This window comes from Pinus tabuliformis, chromosome 1_1, assembly GCF_031772625.1.
Source record: "Pinus tabuliformis cultivar Carrire ecotype Pingquan chromosome 1_1, CPIR1, whole genome shotgun sequence".
Classification (NCBI taxonomy): Eukaryota; Viridiplantae; Streptophyta; class Pinopsida; order Pinales; family Pinaceae; genus Pinus; species Pinus tabuliformis.
Genome location: NC_142297.1, coordinates 943084759 through 943106774, shown reverse-complemented (window position 1 = coordinate 943106774; position 22016 = coordinate 943084759). Strand labels below are relative to the sequence as shown.

Sequence of the window (22016 nt, the reverse complement as noted above, 5' to 3'; positions counted from 1 at the left end):
TGGTCACAAATATAACTTGTCACCCAACATTTCTAAACTTTGAATAAAATATAGCTTTTCACAACATGCTAACCTGCATTAAACGGTCCCCATTTTCCTCAACCAAAAACTTTAGTTAAACTTCAATAAATGCAAATAACCACTCAAACAATGATTAAACCAAAAAAAATTTGATCAACAACTCAATTATTTACGAATTGTGAACCAACGATCTACCGATAACTATAATTTTGCCTAAGGCAGAGACGAATAATACTTATTTACGAATTGCGAATCAACGATCTACCGATCACTATAGTTCTGGCGAAGGCGGAGACTAATAAAATATTATTGTAGAAACACGTAAACAGTGATTATAGTATAAAGTGTTATATAAAATTATTTGTATGGGCAACGAATGAATTAATATAGGTTCACGTCAATGATGACGACAAACTAAAGCATCCATGAACAAGTGTCTAAACGGATATTTTGACCATAAAAATAGCCACTCCATGTCCTTCCTTAATTGATCCACACAGTCTTTTGCCTTCACCACTCGATTATTCATTTGGGCATGGGCATGAAGTAAGCCACGGAGGGCTATCTGTACTTCTTTATTTCTGACATGCACTCTCTCAACACGTTGCACACATCAACCAGATTGACCAGGTCCGCCATATGTCGGCTCAACCATTTTCCATCTGCATCACTGTCTATCTGCATGTACGGGTACAATTCCTTCAAACTGGAATAGATAAAAAGCCCGACATCCAGCGCTTGCCGAAGCCAAGCTGTGGAAATATTGTATGACTCTCGCTGTTGTTATTGTTGTTGTATGAGTATCTCCAACTTAGCTTGAAGTTGACCCTAAAAATTGTTGGGGATTTTTCTGGTAAAATCCCAAAAACAAACAAACTGAACACACAGAGGCAATGCTCTGTTTCCTTCTCTCCACAGGATCCTTTGCACAGGGAAGCTTTAAAAAAAAATTGTCTGAGAACAGAGTATTACACCACCATAAAAGATTTGTATTCATTAAAATGAAAATGCCTGATACATATTTCTTCCTCTTTCACTCAGAGGGATTTACCAAAAATACATTCAACCAACAAAAATAAAACTCTGTCTCTTTCTGAGATTTTACACTGCTGGGTAAAATTCTCATTTTACATTCACTGCTGTGAAAAACATTTTACATATACTGCTGTAAAAATAATTTTACATATGCAGTAAATTTTTACATTACATTCACAAAAAAAAATTCTTTGCTCACACCATACAAATCTTCATTCGCTCTTCCCTTTGTTTGAGCAACCAACAAAACTCTGGTTTTTATATTTCGCACTGTTGTGCGTTCACTCCTTGCTTCACCCTATGCACTGTTGTGCGATACATTACATGCCTCACACAATGGTCGACACATAAAAACCATTTCTTAAAACATATGCGCTCCCCCTGTTTTCTTTCGTTGCCGCGTGCTCACACTTTCACAATGGTCAACTGCATAAAAAAAATATTAAAACTAAAAACTCTTATCTATTTTCTACGGGCACACTTAATACATTAAATTATTATCGGCGATCAACCAAAATTTTAATCCACGCAATGTATTTAATGCATGCTTGTATGCAACTTTGATTGATGGACGGCGGAGAACGATGAAGACAATTGGATGGCTGGAATGAATAGCGGAAGACCCCTTGTTACCGAACATTACGTTCCGATATGGCAAGTAGTTTTGCAAAAAGTGTTGGACGCGTGGAGGAAATTTGTTGGATCAGAATCGACTATCCGGAAACTACTTTCACCGCAAAAGCGGTCCAAAATGTCAAGTGGATTGGAGGAGCAGTTTTGGCATTGCACGTACGCAGTTGAAATTAGATTTCAACACTACCCTTTAATTTCAACTGCTGGGCATTCGGTCATACCCAGACACTTTCTCAAAAATTCAAAGCTTTTCTGATCCAATGGCTTTGTCAAAATGTCTGCAACCTATTCCTGAGTCCTGCAATGTTCTAAGACAATTTCTCCATTGTTCACCGATTCTGTGATGTAGTGAAACCTTGTATCAATGTGTTTCGTTCTGTTATGAAACACTGAACTCTTTGACAATGCAATAGCTGAGCTATTATCACAAAAAATCAATGTTGCTTTTGCATGCTCTTGGCCTAAGCTCCTCAACATTCTTCTCATCCAAACTGCTTGACATGCTGCTGCTGTAGCTGCCACATATTCAACCTCTGCTGTAGACAATGCTACAATGGACTACTTCTTAGAAGCCCATGAAATGGCTCCTGAACCCATATGAAAAGCATAACCGGAAGTGCTTTTCCGATCATCTACACTTCCAGCCCAATCACTATCAGTGTATCCAACTAAATCTGAACATTCTGAAGTAGTATATAAAATTCCAAACCTTTTGGTACCTTTGACATACCTTAAAATTCTTTTTGTTGCCTGCCAATGTGCCTCCTTTGGCCTCTCCATGAATCTGGAAATTAAACTAACAACAAACATTATGTCAGGCCTAGTTGCTGTTAAATACATAAGGCTGCCAACAATGCTCTTGTACAAACTAGGATCAAAATCCTTGCTGCTGTCCTCTTTGCTGAGTTTTAATCCCATTACTGTGGGAGTGATTGCTGCCTTGCACTCTTGCATGTTAAATCTGTCCAATACTTGATTTACATATTTTGCTTGTGAAATAAAAATTCCATTTTCATTTTGATCTACTTCTATTCCTAAGAAGTATCTCAGCAAACCCATGTCAGTCATTTCAAATTCCTCCTTCATGACTGATTTGAAATTCTCAATGAGATGATCATCATTACCTGTGAAAATAACATCATCAACATATAAAACAACAATCAAAATTTTACCATCCTTTTCTTTGATGTAGACTGTGGGTTCTCCCTCACATTTGTCAAATCCATTATCCAATAGATAGGAATCTATCCTAATGTACCATGCTCTTGGCGCTTGCTTCAACCCATAAAGAGCTTTCTTCAATCTGCACACTTTGTGCTCTTCACCTTTCTTCTCATAGCCTAGAGGTTGTTCAATGTAAACCTCTTCCATTAACACTCCATTTAGGAATGCTAACTTCACATCCATTTGGTAAACTTTCCATTTGTTTTGTGCTGCTATGGACAACACTGCTATCACCGTTTCCATTCTTGCAACTAGTGCGAAAGTCTCCTCATAATCTCTCCCATACTGCTGCTTGTATCCTTTGACAACCAACCTTGCCTTGTGCCTTTCTATTTTACCTTCAACATTGCTTTTGGTCTTGTAAACCCATTTGACTCCAATGACTTCTTTACCTTTTGGTAGCTCAACCAAATCCCATGTTTTGTTTCTCTCTATGGCATTGATCTCCTCATCCATAGCTTCTATCCATTTCCTATCTTTAATTGCATCTTCGAAATGAATAGGGTCATCAACATGACAATACAAAGCAAACAAGGAATTCATTCCTTCATCATAAATGTCACTTAGATTTCTAAACTTCTTACCTCTTTCATTTGGTGTGCAAGTGCTTGAAGATGCACTTGAATTTCCTCCTTGTGGTGTGCTTGGAGAAGCACTTTCATTTATCCTTAATGGTGTTCCTTGCTATCCTTGTGTTGGCGTTGTTGTTTGGGGATGCATTTCAGCCATCTCCTCATCATCTTCATCATGAGACAAACCGTTTTTAACATTCACTGTTTTCTCTATGCTTCCATCCCAAGCTTCCTCCTCAATGAATTGAACATCTCTGCTGAAAAAAAACTTCTTGGTAGATGGGATATACAACCTGTAAGCGTTGGATTCCTCACTGTATCCAATGAAAATACATTTCTCCCCTTTGCTGTCCAACTTCCTTCTTCGTTGATCTGGTATGTGTGCATAGGCCACACATCCAAAAACCTTCAGGTGGGAGACTCCTTGCTTTCTCCCACTCCATGCTTCTTCCAGCACTTTGTTCATCACTGATTTTGTAGGACACCTGTTCAAAATGTACACTGCACAATGTATAGCTTCAGCCCAATAATCATTTGGCAAATGCTTTTCCTTCAACATGCTCCTCGCCATATCCATGATGGTCTTGTTCTTCCTTTCAGCAACTCCATTTTGATGTGGGGTGTACCTAGCTGTAAATTGCTTATGAATCCCATTTTCTCTACAAAACCTTAGGAATTCCTTGGAGATATACTCACCTCCTCTGTCAGTTCTCAAAACTTTGATGCGCAACCCGCTTTGGTTTTCCACAAGTGCTTTGAAATTTCGGAATTTTTCAAACACTTCACTTTTGTTTTTAAGGAAGTATGCCCAAGTTTTTCTTGTAAAGTCATCAATGAATGTTAGGAAATATTGGTTGCCTGCTAATGATGGAGCTTGCATTGGTCCACATAAGTCTGAGTGGACAATCTCTAAGGGTGCTTTTGCCCTTATGCTTTTCCCTGATGGAAAACTTTCTCTGTGTTGTTTTCCCAATATGCAACCTTCACAAAGGTTGTCTGGTTTCTCTATCAATGGTAATCCTCTTACCATTTATTTCCTTCTCAACAAGTTAAGACCTCCAAAGTTGAGATGTCCAAATCTCAAGTGCCACAACCAATTTTCATCCTTTGGCACGCTTTGAAAAGCCTCTTGGGTAACTGCTGCAATTTCTCCTTTGTTTTTCAAATCTGCCCTTATTCTAAGAGGGAACATCCTGTTCCTCGGCATCTTCACTTCAACAATGCATCTTTTGCTGGGTGCTATATCCATGATGGTGCATACATCATTCTCAAAGAAAACATTGTAACCCTTTTGAACAAGCTGTCCAATACTCAAGAGGTTACATCTCATTTCGAGGACATAGTAGACATCTGCTATGGTTTTCTTTTCACCCTTATTTGTAAATATTTTTACCTCTCCTTTTCCCATAACAGAAATTTTGCTATCAGTGCCAAGTGTAACTTGTGATTTCACATTTTGATCTAGAGCAGAAAAGAGGGCTATGTTTCCTATCATATGGTTGCTGCAACCTGAGTCTAAAAACCATATGTCCTCACTGTTTGTTTCAGCCATGTTACAAGCTAACAACACATTATCTTGGCTGATGTTTTCTCTAGTGACATTTGCATTTGGTCTATTACTTATATCATGCTGCTTTTTCTTACATTCACTGGCATAATGCCCATATTTTTTACAGCAATAACATTGCACATTGGATTTTTCATACATTTGTCCTTGAGCATGATGTTGTTCTCTTTGTTGGTTGTTGCCTTGGCCTTGGTTCTTATTTGGATTGCTGCCTCTTCCTTGAGAATTCGCTGCGCTGTTCCTTCGACCGCTGTTTTGGCTTCTGCCTCTTCCTCTCTTGTTTCCTCTACCTTGACCTCTTCCTCTTCCAAAAGACATCTGGGTCTTGAAGGCTTGCTCTAGAGATGAGTTTTCATTTCTACTCAACCTCTGCTCATGTGTTATTAGCGATGCATGAAGCTCATCAACTGAAAAGTTTGAGAGATCCTTTGTCTCCTCTATGGTGGTGACAATCACATCAAACTTTGAGGGTAGAACTCTCAATATTTTCTCCACAATCCTCCTTTCTTCAAGGGTTTCTCCATGAGTCCTCATCTGTGTGATCAGACCAATTACATGTGTGAAGAATGAGTCAATATTGTCTGACTCCTTCATGCACAGGTTCTCAAAATCTCTCCTCAGCAATTGTAGTTTTGTTGTCTTCACTTTCTCCATGCCTTAATAGGTTGTTTTGAGAGTTTGCCATGCTTCCTTGGATGTCTTAGCTGCTGCTATCCTTGGAAACACACTCTGGTCCACTGCTTGATACAAAGATACAATGGCTTTTGCATCCTTCTTCCTATTACTCTTCAATAGATCCTTCTCTGCCTGAGTTAACCTATTAAAACCATTTTCATCTGCTGGTTCTCCAAAACTATCTTCAACTATTTCCCATAAATCTTGTGAGGCAGACAAGGCTTTCATGGTTATTGCCCAATAATCATAGTTTTTGCCATCAAATAGTGGGAGCTGCATACCCATGCTATTGCTGGTGCTTGCCATTCCTTGCATTCTAAACTGTGGTTTAAATTCTTCACTGTGTGTTTAAAAACACTGACTTTTTCTTCAACAGCTACACAAAAAAAACTTTGAGGAATACCTGGATTATTTTGCCTGAGACTTCACTTTGCTCGAGAAGATTTACTGCTGCAACAAAAAACTCCTCCCTTCAGCTTCTTGAACGCCTTCAAAGAGCCTAAGCCTGCTCTGATACCACTGTTGGGGATTTTTCTGGTAAAATCCCAAAAACAAACAAACTGAACACACATAGGCAATGCTTTGTTTCCTTCTCTCCATAGGATCCTTTGCACAGGGAAGCTTTAAAATAAAATTTGTCTGAGAACAGAGTATTACACTACCATAAAAGATTTTTATTCATTAAAATGAAAATGCCTGATACATATTTCTTCCTCTTTCACTCAGAGGGATTTACCAAAAATACATTCAGCCAACAAAAATAAAACTCTGTCTCTTTCTGAGATTTTACACTGCTGGGTAAAATTCTCATTTTACATTCACTGCTGTGAAAAACATTTTACATATACTGCTGTAAAAATAATTTTACATATGCAGTAAATTTTTACATTACATTCACAAAAAAAAAATCTTTGCTCACACTATACAAATCTTCATTCGCTCTTCCCTTTGTTTGAGCAACCAACAAAACTCTGGTTTTTATATTTCGCAACTCTGTGTGTTCACTCCTTCACTCTACGCACTGCTGTGCGATACATTACATGCCTCACACAATGGTCGACTCATAAAAACCATTTCTTAAAACATATGCGCTCCCCCTGTTTTCTTTCGCTGCCGCGAGCTCACACTTTCACAATGGTCAACTGCATAAAAAAAATATTAAAACTAAAAACTCTTATCTACTTTCTACGGGCACAATTAATACATTAAATTATTATCGGCGGTCAACCAAAATTTTAATCCATGCAATGTATTTAATGCAGGCTTGTATGCAACTTTGATTGATGGACGACGGAGAACGATGAAGACAATCGGACGGCTGGAATGAATATCGGAAGGCCCCTTGTTACCGAACATTACGTTCCGATATGGCAGGTGGTTTTGCAAAAAGTGCTGGACGCGTGGAGGAAATTTGTTGGATCGGACTCGACTGTCCGGAAACTGCTTTCACCGCAAAAGCGGTCCGAAATGTCAAGTGGATTGGAGGAGCGGTTTTGGCATTGTACGTACGCAGTTGAAATTAGATTTCGACAAAAATCAGCCAGGATGGGGTGCACTCTGGAAGTTGGCATGCTCCTTGACCTCTTATGCTTGCCATGGCTACGAACAGCAGAAAGCATGAATGAGTGTAGAGCCGCTCCATGAGAAATGAAAGAAGAACTCATGATTGCGATCAATGCTCGATCGCTTAATTTTCTCCGTCTTAGGATCGGGATCTGATTATTTCTCTCTATAGAACTGCGCTTGTGGTTTCTTGCCTCTGGGAGCATCGAAGGGGCATATTAATACAACTCAGTTTACAGTGTACACATCCGTCCGAATCAGCGAGCACGAGAATAGGTACGAACACATGGTGGACAGAAAGAATATCTGTAATGTAATTTAAGCCAGCCGTGTGTGTTCCTTGCATATGGAGCGTGTGTCTCCATGCTCAGCAACATGCATAGACGGGCATTCTATATATGATGTGAAGGCCTCATCACTCTATCGCTTCCAACGACATAAAGAATCATGCTTGATTAAAGCCAGATTTTAGCATCACGACATGTCTCTGTATCTGCAAATGCATGTGGAGGGCATGGCAACGACAAAGTAATTCACGTTGTTTCATTTAAGATATTCCCACTCAATAATTTCTTGGCAATGTGCATCACCCAATCCGACTTATTGTCGAGGAGACCAAAGGAAAGGAAAGGAAGCAATTGGTTGGTCGCTCGGCACGGAAACAGAAAGATGCAGAAATAATAATTGGAAAGCAAATGAGGAATCCAGGCCTGGAATTTGACGTTCCACAAAACGTTTTTTCCATTTTTAAACGTATTTGACGGCACATTTTTTTTTTCAAACGTATAAAATGACGGTTAAAAAAAATCTCAAACCGTAAATTTGACGTTCAGGTATCTCAATTGCCCGTCATAAATTTTAGGGGGGAATGAGGGAGTACAGGCTCAGTGAACCTCACCTCGGTGGCTCCCTAGATTATTCCACATGGAGAAGAAAGGACGGATTTGGTGTAATGATTTTTTTAAAAATTAAATAATGGTCAGTAATTCAAATTTAAGGGCAAGGCACAGATTTCTTATTTTCTAGGGCGATATATATTTTTTAGCAGAGGAAGAACTGCTTAAGCAGAGGACTATTTTGCCCCATTTTTTTGATTTGCAGACTCAATCTCCTCCTCTCCTCTAATCTTTGAAAACAGTGTCCTCCTCTCCTGATCTTCGAAAACGGCAGAGGTGAGTTTTTTTTGGTTTTTATCGTTAGTTTTACTTTTGAATCTTGCGAAGTGTGGGTATGAATTTAATTTGCAACTCTTTGAAATGTGTGGATTAAGATTTAATTTAAACGTTAGCAAAGTGTGGATTTAAATTAATTTTATAATTTGGTCAATTTTTTATTTAAATTTAATTTAAAGTTTCATAGGCTGGATTTTGTTTCATGTCTGCCTATGTGGCATTTAAGTAGGAACACTTGCATTTAAATTTACATTTTCATTGTATTTTTTAGTTTTTTTTGGCAATGTATTTGAATTGAATCATTTGCTGTCTTTTAGTTTTCAAATGATACAGTACACAAACTTTCTACTTTTAAATGTGTTTACATTGTTCACTTTCCTGTCTTTAGAGATGTACAAAGGCCATGTTCAGCTTCATGTGGGAGTTATTTATGGGAGGAACTTGATTTCACGAGTCAGATGATATGAATTGTCTCTGGTTTGAAGCTTGTGTTTCTGCATAAATCAATTTCCACTGTAATCTAAGATTTTGATTCCTGCTGTTTTCCAGCCAAAATTGTGGCTTCGATATAGAACAATCCTTAGTACTGTCCCTTCGGCCCATCCCATTATTGTGCCATCTCAACATATTGAAGAAGAAATAGAAATTAAGTGTGCTCTTGCCACTAGATCCAGTGAGTGATATTTACTCACTATCCTATTTGTGGTATAAGGAGATTTTGACTCACCATCCTATTTGTGGTATAAGGAGATTTAGAGTATTTGAAAGAGAGTTTCCCTATAAGAGGAAGTTGACACTCACAAATTTACATAGAACGTATAATGAAAGGCATGAAAAATATAAAAACGTCATTAAATTTTCATTTGACAGGCAAAAGAGATTTGAAATTCCAGGCCTGGAGGAATATGAAGAAGAAATAATAATGTTCCACTCAGCATCTCTGGTTATCCGTGTCATCGTGTTATGCATAAGCAGCGCACTAGATTACCACGGGGTAGGATTACGCCACATGTTACCTTCTGTGAGATCCATAGTATCGATGGTGAGTCAGGACCAACTTAAAAACCAGTGAAGAAATCAATGAAGCTTATAAAAGTTTAAAGAATTGATGATTATTCGAGTGTCTTGGTTTTGAAATGTGTTTATAAGTCTTTCATATTTCTATTTTACAACAAGTTCAGACAATTTTCGTGTTATAGCTAAATGTAGTTGATATAGACAGTCGTATATTCACAACTCACCAACCAAGTTAATTATTTCTCATCATTATTATAATAATAATAACATTTATTTATTATTTATTTTTCACAGATTATTATATATCTATTAATATAATTATCAATAAATTTTATATATTTACTTTGAGTATATAAACTATATATTAAACTAAAATATATTATACTATTACTAACCAATATAATATATAATAATTTAATAATAATTATTATTAATATAATACGTAATAATAATATATTATCAAATTTAAGTCTTAAGGTTTAGTATTATAAACCTTATGCTTTAAATTATCATATATTAAACCTTAGGGTTTATTAATTCCTAGGGTTTATTAATCTCTCGGTGTTTTAAATATTGATCCTAAACATTAATAATTTTTAGAAATTAATATTTTAAACCAAAAAGATTAGTAGACCGAATAGATTAAATTATAAATCAAAGAAATTATTAATATTATAAATCAAAGCGATTAATAAACCCCAAGGGTTTAATATTATAAACGTAATGAATTAGTAAACCTAAGGGATAAATATTATAAACCTAAAGGATCGACAAACCCAAGGAATCAATATTAAAAACACATGGGATTAATAAACCCTAACAATTAACATTTTAAACCGAGCGGATTAATAAACCCATGGGATTATTAATACACCCTAACAATTAATATTTTAAATAGAAGAGATTAATAAACCCATGGGATGATTAATATTATAAATGCAATGAATTAGTAAACCCAAGGGATAAATATTATAAACCTAAGGGATCAACAAACCCAAAGGATAAGTATTAAAAACCTAAAGAATTAATAAACCCTAGGAATTATTATTTTAAACTCAAACAATTAATAAACCCAAAGGAGTTATTAAATTACAAACCCAAGGAATTATTAATATTATAAACTCAAGGGATTGATAAACCCACATGATTATTAATATTATAAATCCAAGGGATTAATAAACCCTAGAGATTGTTAATATTATAAAGACAACCACATTAATAAATATAGTTGGAAAACCCTAATAAACATTAATGATATAAATTCAATATTAATATATTCATATTGATAATAAAATAATAATAATAATAAATAAATAAATACTATAATAAAAATATTATTATTATTATTATTAATTATAATGCTAATAAATCATTACTATAATCATTTTAAAATAATATTGTTATTACTAATTATTTATTAATATTATATCATTAATATTGTTATTATTATTATTATTATTAGTTAATAAATATTAATAATAATTAATTAATTCATATAATGAAATATTTATTGTAATCAATTCATAATATTAATTAATATTAAATAATTATTTAATTTATTATTATTATTGAGCGGGCCTAATGGTTAAGAGCATGTGTTTCTTCTTAAGAGGTCACAGGTTCAAAAACAGAGGGGGTAGAGTATGAACGCCTTTGTAGACTTAATAGTCAAATCGTTGAGTGGAGGTGGGTCCCTTGTCCCACAAACAAGGGGGTTCTCATACACCAATTTGGTGTCTGGAGTAGTTGTGACCTTAAAATTGGATAATAATAATAATAATATTATTATTTGTAGAATTGAGGCTTCTGTTATTGCTTTCCTAACAATAATTACATGCATATGAAAATATGCTTGTCCTGGAATATCATTACTAGATTTAAAAAAAATAAAAAATATTCGACTAGATTCTCAAGATCTCCCTGAAACATCAAAGAGGAATAGCCGGTACACTTCGGATAATAAAAAGTCCACTTTGCCTTCTTAACTGCCAATAGTCCAGTTCATGCAAGTAACAAGCACTTTGAAGTAAACATTGCAACATCACCGTAGTTCCAAGTGGTGTTCCCTCCAAAAATTTATGTGCAGAAATCATGGACCATTATGCCCATTATTCCACCCTTGAAACTTGAAGCAGCTCATATGAATATACATAATATCAACCAGCAGTTTAGTCCAAGAAGATTGTGAGATTACTTTCTCCTTGTCTTGTCCCGCTTTGCTTTTATAAACTTTCTATTACCCCTATCGCCTCCGGCACCAAGAGAGAACCCATGGAAGCTGCTAATACTCAGATGGGGTATATACACAACTGAAGAACTTAGATGTCCTTATTCAGATCTGCGAGAGACGGAGCTTTTAAAAATCTTATAGTAATTCAAATCATCTGAGACTCTAAATATAAACTGCACTCCATACTGCAGAAATTATTATTTCCAACCACAACCACCCTCGAATTTTATTTTCTATCTTGTCTATGAAAAATAAATATTATTCCTACTAAACCTTCATGTGAAAGTAAATTTCTTTTTCTTAATGGTTAAATTTAAAATTATATGTAACAGTAATATTTTATAAATGTTTTTATTTTAATAGTGAATTTGAAATGCTATATTTGATATTTTTCAAACATAAAATTTTTAAAATTTAGAAACAATTTTTTATTTTTTACATCTCAAACTATATTGAATCTTAATTAAATTCAGTTATCATCATCTTGTTAATTTTCAAATCAAATTACCAATTATTTATTTAGAGAAACTAAATAAAAAATAAAAAAAACTTATACAACTAATAAATGAAGTAATTCGATATAGATTTATTGTATTTGTTTAGTTTGAGAGTTTTTTAAATATAATTTTTCTCGGATTTAATTGAAATTTTATAAAATAACAAATTTGAGTAACAAATTTTATGCTATAATATAATTTACACATTAAAAACACATTTTTAAAACAAAAAATCAAAATTTAATCCAAAATTATTTCACAAAATTTCGACCAAAAAAACATGGAATAGTTACTCAATGCCTTAAAAAAACACAACAGTCTTGTCCACCAGTACTCATTCCCCGAAGACATCGAAATATCACTAAGCATTGTTTATTATTAATATAGAAACTAATCTACGGAAATATCCGTAAGCATTATTCAAAATAAGTACAGAAACTTCCCCACCGACAAGCATTTAGCAATTAACGAAAATTTGAGCGTCTAATTATTACATGAAAATGTCCAAACCTGCCACCGTTGAAGCCTCGTTATTTGGTAGGGATTATTTCTTAGGTAACCAGGTAAGGAACAGAACAGGAATTAAAAATTAAACTAGCCAGAGAGTATTATGATCAACTAGTCATCTTGTTCCTTAGTTGACAAAGGCACACCTCTTTCTGATTTCCCCAGCACTACCAGTAAGCACTCCGATAATTCCCATTCGCTGAATTGAGATTTTGAAGTTCTGAATAAAGTTGTCTCCCTCTAACTGCTTCTCGGCAATATTTTTGGAAGTGGAGTCAGTGAGAAGCGCGACATCTGATTGGAATAACCCTCTGTTTGATTCTAGAGTACTGTAATAATGCCTGTCGAAGTTGAGAGAGCTGCCGAGATCCATTGGTACTGTGGTTTTATTGTCAGCTAAGCTCGTGCACTTAGTCTTGAGCTCCTCTGCATAGGACTTGTCCAGGGAGGGATCCATGTCACCTTTCCCAGTGAAGTTGTAGAGTCTGTTGCTGAAGAAATTGCACAGTCCGACTCCGATAGTATGTCCACCTACAGCATTACCCAATCAAAACCTAATTTGTTAGATATAGCAGAAAAATTGCGAGATCGATATATATATATATATAGATATATACCATTTTGAATTTTATTTGTGTATATTTAGTTCGAGATTAGATATGGAGTTACCCGATGGAACAACTAAGTCTTCAACATGCAAAATCCCGTGGGCCCACAATTTTACTACCTGCCTACCTCTCATCCTTCTTGCATACCCAACGTCTTTACCCGTCTCTTTTGCATGTCCAACATGTCGCACAGCCATTATAGGCGGGCGTTTGATGAAGCTCTGTAGGGATCTGCCTCTCGTGTTGTCGTGGGAAATGGAAACTTGCAAGTACAGTTTAGGGGGAGGCGGATGGGTAAGCTCTCTCGAACAACCACAAGATGTATCACTTTACCAAGGGTCGCCTTCAAGCCATGAATTTCGCTCTGGTTTGTGCAAGTAGAAAACAAGACAATGTGAGCAGTCAAAATTCAAGAACTATTGGCCTTGTCATCAAACCAGGAGACTTTGCCATGCACAAACCAGGTAAGCACACAATAAACTCTCAAAGTGAAGAAAGAGAAATTTCATGAGGGTTTTAGATGCAACATGTTGGTCCTTTATCCGTTGTTTGGGTTCCTCTTAAAGGACTGGAAAAAAAAAAAAAAAAAAAAAAACCCTTTCTTTAATTCTGGGAATGCAAGTTCTGCAATCTTCGAAAATTTGGAAATCAACATCGTTTTTGTTTTCGATGCACAGTTAAATAAGAAAAGTAAAGTTTTGATTATTTTTGAACTTCTGAAAGTTTACAACCTCATAAGAGTACCTCATTTTACAATTTGGTATGCATTTTTGTATTGCAAAATATCTATGTGAACAAATACCTGAAACTAATTAATGCAGATGAAGCTGGAGTCTAAGGGTTTTCAAATCTCTATTTTTCTATATAAATGTTCTGCTAATCTAATGTGTTAGAAAAGGGTTAATTTGGGCGTCCAGAGTGAATAGAAACAGGATCTTCAATGGCAGTCCATGATTCATGAATGGAAATCTGTCGAGGAATTTTAAAACTACAACATGTTTGAAGTCGTAATCTCTGATCCGGAATCGCAAGATCCATATGTAAAATGAACCTATTAACAACTCTGTTTTGAAATGGAAACATGTTATTAAGTGTGACAACATATAAAAATTATAAAGTGGTACGAAAGTGCTAAAAAGATTCCGTTCATGAGTTACATACATTCTTTAGTGGCATAGTTAGATAATTTCTTTAGTAATATAAACTATTATTCAATATTGAAATATCAAACTACACATTATCAAATTCTACTGAAAAAGTTTACTAGCCGTTAAGATCAACAAAATACGAATTACAAAATAAACACGCAATATTTTCTTTTAGTTTCTGTGTTATGAGTTGTTTAAGTCTACATCTTGCAGATTGAAAGCAAATTGAAAACAGGAAAGAAGAATTACTTGCAAAGTGCAGAACTTTCGCAGGGGAAAAACCAGAATGAGTGCTCATGTACACATGCGTACGAGTGACTTACTCTTCCAAATTTCATGTTTTATAAAATATTTTAAGCAATACTAAAAATTTTAACAAAAGCATTTCAGTATTCTTTCATGATAAAAATATGAAAATTACAGATTCAAGTGAATTCTACCTGCGGTCAGACGTGGTTGGAGATGAAATATTTTGAATGGTTATTTGGCCATTCGTACCAGTCTCTGCCTTTTAAATACTGGTCATGTCAAACTATCCTCCAAAGGAAAGGCCGGGCTCTGCTTGTTGTGTGGGAGTATGTAGCCACTTGGAGAAAGTACACAAGGTAAATCCTGAGCAGATGGAAATATTAAAATGAAAATGATAATACTAGCAATGTCAAAGCCTGCTCCAAGGAAAGGCCGAGCAGATATTTGAATATCATACAGGACATCAGTCTTTATCTGCTATCTTAAATTTCCCAGATACCTTAAAGATCTTGAGAATACTAAATGAGGCAAACGGTCTTAGGTTTTATACGGCCCTTTCTCTTGCAAGAATTTTACAAGTTGCACGCTAATAGCCATATGGAAGGGGCCTTGCATGCTAATAGCCATGTGGAAAGAGCCGTGATATACATGTGGAAAGGACCTCGAAACTACAACGTACGTGGGACTAGCCTATTTAAGAAAACTACACAGGCGTACATAGGCGAGTTGAAACTCTTTAGCCTAAGTTTTCAAAAAAGTATACAGGTGACTCCAAACTCTTTAGCCTAAGTTTTCAAAAAAGTATACCGTGCTGCTGACAATAAGAGGTCGAAACATAAACTTTGGATAAAAATCTATTGGGGAGAAAATTTTATTTCAAACATTGGCTTAAACGTGACATGTACGGGAAATATTACTTGGTCAAAGCTAATTAATCGCTGGTCAACTATCGATCGATCGCTATTAGTCCCAGGCAGGGACTAATAATAATATTTATAAGAATAATGTTAATAATAATATATTAATTAATACCATGGATAAAAGAATAACTACTAATTATAATGGAATTAATAATAATATTAATAATATTGTTAATAATAATAATTATTATTATAATTAATAATAATATTAATAATATTGTTAATAATAATAATAATAATTATATTCACGATATAAAATTTAGTTATGATAACATTAATATACAAAATAGTAATAGAGAATCTAACCACAATAAGATTAATACTAATAACACAAAGTATAATATGATTGAGTATTCGAAAAATAATAACAATAATAAGAGTAATGATAATAATAATATTCCCTTTCTTTCTAATAATAATAAGGTGGTGAATCTTTCCTCTTTTTCTTTTTCCTCTTCAGTGTTTAGCCTCCTTGAGAAAGGTTTGAATTTTGCCCTTGCCCCTAGAAAAATTCTGGTCGAAGACATTATGTGTGACGTAGAGTTTGGAATTAGGAACTTGCCGGATAATATTAAAGACACTATAAGCCAAGACTATGTTGTAGTCCTCAGGAAGGCTAAGCCCCCTAAATGCAATATTAGTAAAGCCAAGTTGGAGGCCCTCAAATCCTTGAACCATAACAAGGACATCGTGGTTCTCAAAGCTGACAAAGGTGGGGCTGCTGTCATCCTAGACAAGCAAGACTATCACCAGAAGATGTTGGACCATCTTTGTAATAGTGGCAGCTATAAAAAACTTAGCAAAAATCCCCTAAAAAAGATCTCGAGAATTGTCACTCTTGCGATTAAATCCAATAATTCTGTGGGTTCCTTTTGCCATAAGCCTATTGAGAGTAGCCCCATCACTCCGCAAATTTATGGTCTCCCAAAGATTCAAAAAGTAGGGGCTCCCTTCAGACCCATTGTCAACACCATAGGTGGTCCAACCTACCTCCTAGCTAAGTATCTGGCCTTGAAGCTTAAACCCCTTGTTGGCCTTACAGAGCTGTTCATCAAAGACTCTTCATCCTTTGTCAATGAGCTTAAAAACATAAAGTACGACCTGGAGGGTATTCTGGTGAGTTTTGATGTGGTATCCCTTTATACTTGCATTCCTATAAAGGAGGCCATTGAAGTCATCAACTGCCTAACCAATCTGGATACCGCACATTTGGTCGAAATCTGTCTCACCTCGACTTTCTTCAGCTTCGAAGGAGAATTCTATGAACAGACCTGCGGGGTTGCTATGGGCTCCCCCCTGTCTCCGGTCATTGCTAATCTTTTTATGGAAGACTTTGAATCTAGATCTCTAGCCTCTTCCCTTCTCTTACCAAAGCTATGGAAGAGATTTGTTGACGACACAAATGTCATCTGGTCTCACGGCCAGGAAGAGCTAGATCTATTTTTCCAACATCTCAACCATCAATCCCCATTGATTAAGTTCACTATGGAATAGGAAGTTAATGGATGTTTGCCTTTCCTTGATGTTCTCCTTTCTAAAAACGAGATGGTTCTTTCTCCCACCAGGTGTTTAGGAAGAAAACCCATACAGAGCAGTACCTTCATGCCAACTCCCATCATTTCCCTGCTCAAAAGATGGGTGTCCTCAACACGCTTGCGACTCGTGCAATTAGGATTTCCGATGAAAAGAACCTTGAGAAAGAAAAAGACCATCTTCTTAACGTATTTGTTGACAATGGTTATAGTAGACACTAAGGCCTCAAAGCTTTCCTAAAAGCCAGCAAAGGTCCTAGAGTTAAGAAAGACCATAAGGATAGGGTATCAGGGGTTCATCTCCCATTCATCCAAGGGACCACTGATAAGATTGTGAGGATCCTTAAGAAGCATGATATTCCCTGTACCTTTAGACCCCTTAATACCATACGCAACTCCCTTAGGTTAGTAAAAGACCCTATTGAACCCAAGGACATGAAAGGCGTCTACGTTATTCCTTGTTCTTGTGGGAACCCCTACATTGGTGAGACAGGGCACTCCATTCATCAAAGAATTCATGAGCACTCAGTTGACATATAACATGGGAGGATCCGTTCTTCCACCTTGGCAGAACACGCAGAAAAGACTAAAAATCACATATGCATTGAGGAGGCTTGTGTTATTGCCAAGATTGCCCCTTTTCATCACTGGAAATTTAGGGAGGCCATTGAAATTGAAAAGAGGCCGATTAATCTCAATAGGGACGATGCCTAGAAAATTAGTAGCTGTTGGATCCCTGCCCTTTCTTCTTAGCCCACCCCTTGTCCCCGCCCCTTGTGTTGTCCTTTAGTATGTTCGTCTTCGCTATTTGATTTCTTGTCGGTTTGGTAATAAGCGCAGGTTCGTTAACTTTTATTATATATTATAATTCCTTTTTAATTAACTTAATTATTATTATAATAACTATTATTATTATAGGTTAGTTAACATTATAACTATTATTTATTATTATTATTATTATATAATTATAACTATTTCTCAACAACTATTAATAACTATCAACAATCGTTCTCCTAAAGGTTTTAATTAGAGAGATTAAATTATTTAACTAACTTCATTTGTTAATCTTCTAATAAACCATTTAGTCCAAATAATATTACAATATTGAATATTTTAATTATAAATATTATCTCACTTCTCCTCGGGGTTATAAGAGAAATGATTAAAAAACTAAAATTAGTTTTTCTTTTAATAAACATTTACTTCTTATATAATATTAAGGGTTATTATTAAATAAATTGGGTTATTTAACTAAATAAGTTAGTTATTCTTCTAACAAATCATTAATTGATTCATTCCATATCTTTTAATAATATAATTTTAATATTTGAGCCTTTGAATAAAATTAATTATAAATATTATCTTAAATAGTAATATATTCTTTCTCCAAAGGGTTAATTGTTGAAAGGATTTAAGTTATAATAAACCTTTCCAATTAATAATTAAATGCAATTCATTGATAGTATTAATAACAAAATAACTAACTTATAAATTATCTAAAGTAATTCTCCCTATCCCTATCCGTCGGTCGAGTCAAGTCAAATATAGTCGTTGTCCCTATCCTTTGGTCCAGTGTAGTCAAATATAGCCATTTCCTGGTCTATTATTGTTGTTTCTAGTCAAATATAGTTGTTGGATGATCTTCTCTCTCCCTATTTAACATGCAGCCATGATCTGATTCTTCAACTTGTTCGGAATAATATTACACTCTAGGGATATGAACCCTTAGATTAATAAATCCAAGGGATTGATATTATAAACCCGTGAGAATAATAAACCCAAGATATTAATACTAAAAACCCAAAGGATTATAAACCCAAGGGAATAATATTACACCCAAGGGATTAATATTATAAACCCAAGGTATATAAACCCTAAGATAAATGTTGTAAACCCAAGAATTATCATGGTTGACCATGGTTGATTTTCATATTGATACCATCTTTCTCACAGTGCGACGTTGCACCATTGTTGACCATAGTTGACCATGATTGATTTTCATATGCATAGAATATTTGTCATAATGCAACACAACATTGGACCATGGTTGATTTTCATATTCAGAAAATATTTATTAGAATGTGACACTAGACCATGGTTGACCATGATTATAAATCAAGGGGATTTATATTATACCCAAGGAAATAATATTAAACCCAAGGGATAAATATTATAAACCCATGGTATATAAACCCTAAGATAAATATTATAAACCCTAAAATCAACATGGTTTACCCTAGTTGATTTTTATATTGATACAATCTTTGTCACAATGCGATGTTCGACCATGGTTGACCATCGTTGACCATGATTATAAACCCAAGGGATTTATATTAAACCCTAGGATTAATACTATAAACCCTAGGAATAAAATTATACCCTAGGAATATGAACCCTTAGACTAATAAAACCAAGGGATTGATATTATAAACCCAAGGAATTAATTCTAAAAACCCAATGTTTTATAAAAACAAGGGAATAATATTAAGCCCAAGGGATTAATATTATAAACCTAAGGTATATAAACCCTAAAATAAATATTATAAACCCTAAACTAAACATGGTTGACTATGGTTGACTATAAAGTCCCTTGGGGTTTTAAACCACAAAGGAATATGAACTAAAGACAATAATATTAAACCCAAGGGATGAATATTATAAACCCAATTTATAAATACCCTAAGATAAATATTATAAACCCTAAAATAAACATGGTTTCCCATGGTTGATTTACACATTGAGAAAATCCTTGTCACAATGCGATGTAGGATGATGGTCGACCATGTTTGACCATTATTGATTGCTATATCGACACAACCTTTGTCACAATGTGACGTTGGATCGTGGTTGACCAAGGTTGATTTTTATATTCACAGAATCTTTGTTAACATATAATGTTGGACCATGGTTGACCATGATTGATTTCACATAACACGAATGCCCATGGTTGACCATGGTTGGCCAAGATTGACGATGGTTGACGAAGATTGACCTTTGTCTACCATGGTTGACCATGATTGACCACTGTTCAACATGATTGATATTTTAAAGCAAAGGGAATACTAAAAACAAGGCAATAATATTAAAAACCCAATGGATTATAAACCCTAGGGAATAACATTCAACCAAAGGAAATAATATTAAAAACCCAATGGATTATAAACCCTAGGGAATAACATTCAACCAAAGGAAATAATAGTCTTTCTCACAATGCGACTTTGCAGCATGTTTGACCATGGTTGATTTTCATATTGAGACAATCTTTGTCAAGATGTGACGTAACACCATGCTTTATTATAAACCTAAGTAATAATAAACCCAAGGGATTAATATTATAAACCCAAGGTATTAATATTATAAACCTAAGGGATTAATGAACATAAGGGATTAATATTATAAACCCGCATGGTTGACCATGGTTTCCCATGGTTGATTTTCATATTGAGACAATCCTTGTAACAATGTGACATAGGACGATGGTCAACCATGTTTGACCATTATTGTTTGCCATATAAACACAATATTTGTCACAATGTGATGTTGGACCATGGTTGACAAAGGTTGATTTTCATATTGATAGAATTTTTTTTACCATGCAACGTTGGACCATGGTTGACCATGATTGATTTCACACAACACAGCTTCCCATGGTCAACCATGGTTGGCCAATATTGACCATGGCTCATGAAGATTGATCTTCGTTGACCATGATTGACCATGATTTAGCATGATTAATATTTTAAAGCAAAGGGAACAATAAAAGCAAGGAAATAACACTAAACACCCAATGGATTATAAACCCTATGGAATAAAATTGAACCAAAAACAACAATATAAGCCCAAGGTATATAAACTCTAAGATAAATATTATAAACCCTTAAATAAACATGTTTGAGAATTCTTACCATGGCCAATTTTCATATTGAGACAATCTTTGTCACAATGCGATGTTGGACCATGCCTCACCATGGTTCAACCCTTAGATTAATAAACCCACGAGATTGATTTTATAAACCTAAGGAAACAATAAACCCACACGATAAATACTGAAACCCCAAGGGATTAGGAACCTTAGGCAATAAAACTAAACCACGGGCATTATTTTTATAAAACCAAGGTATATAAACCCTAAAAGAAACATGGTTGACCATGGTTGATTTTGATATTGAGACAATCCTTGTCATAATGCAATGTTGGACCATAGTTGACCGTGCTTAACAATGATTGATTTTCATATGGAGACAATGTTTGTCACAATGCAATATTGGACCATGGTTGATTTTCATATTGAGACCACCTTTGTCACAATGCAACATTCGACCATGGTTGACCATGATTGACCCTGGTTCACCATGATTGGCCATGGTTCACCATGATTGATTTTACCAAAACTGATTGAGCATGGTTGAGCATGGATTGCCATGATTGACCATGGTTGATCATGGTTTACCATGATTGATATTATGAACCTAAGGGAATAATAAACCCAAGGGATTATAAACCCAAGGGACCAATATTAAACCGAGGAGAGTAATATTAGACCCTAGGAATAAACTCAAGCGAATAATAAACCCAAAGGATTAATACTAAAACACCAAGGGATTATGAACCCAGGCAAATAATATTAAATCGAAGGGATTAATATTATAAACCCAAGGTATATATTTATAACATAGATATTATAAACACTAAAATAAACATGGTGGACCATGGTTGATTTTCATATTGAGAGAGCCCTTGCCACAATGTGACCTTCGAACATGGTTACTCATGCTTAACCATGATTGATCCTTATATTAAGAAAATATTCGTGACAATGCGACATTCCACCAGGGTTAACCATGGT

At 35.0% G+C, this 22016-nt stretch overlaps 1 protein-coding gene and 1 pseudogene across 1 annotated transcript; one reads left to right on the top strand and one right to left on the bottom strand.

The window, feature by feature from the left end:
• Positions 1-12840: 12840 nt before the first annotated feature.
• LOC149217583 (peroxidase 56 pseudogene) lies at positions 12841-13518 on the bottom strand (annotated as a pseudogene).
• Positions 13519-16166: 2648 nt separating this feature from the next.
• LOC149217582 (uncharacterized) lies at positions 16167-17132 on the top strand. The gene has a single exon (XM_089390290.1). The coding sequence runs from the start codon at positions 16167-16169 to the stop codon at positions 17130-17132; it is 966 nt and encodes a 321-aa protein (XP_089246416.1).
• Positions 17133-22016: the final 4884 nt, after the last annotated feature.

What these genes read in the sequence shown, in the direction of transcription:
- LOC149217582 (XM_089390290.1), top strand. Translation starts at nt 16,167, where the DNA reads ATGTGTGACGTAGAGTTTGGAATTAGGAACTTGCCGGATAATATTAAA.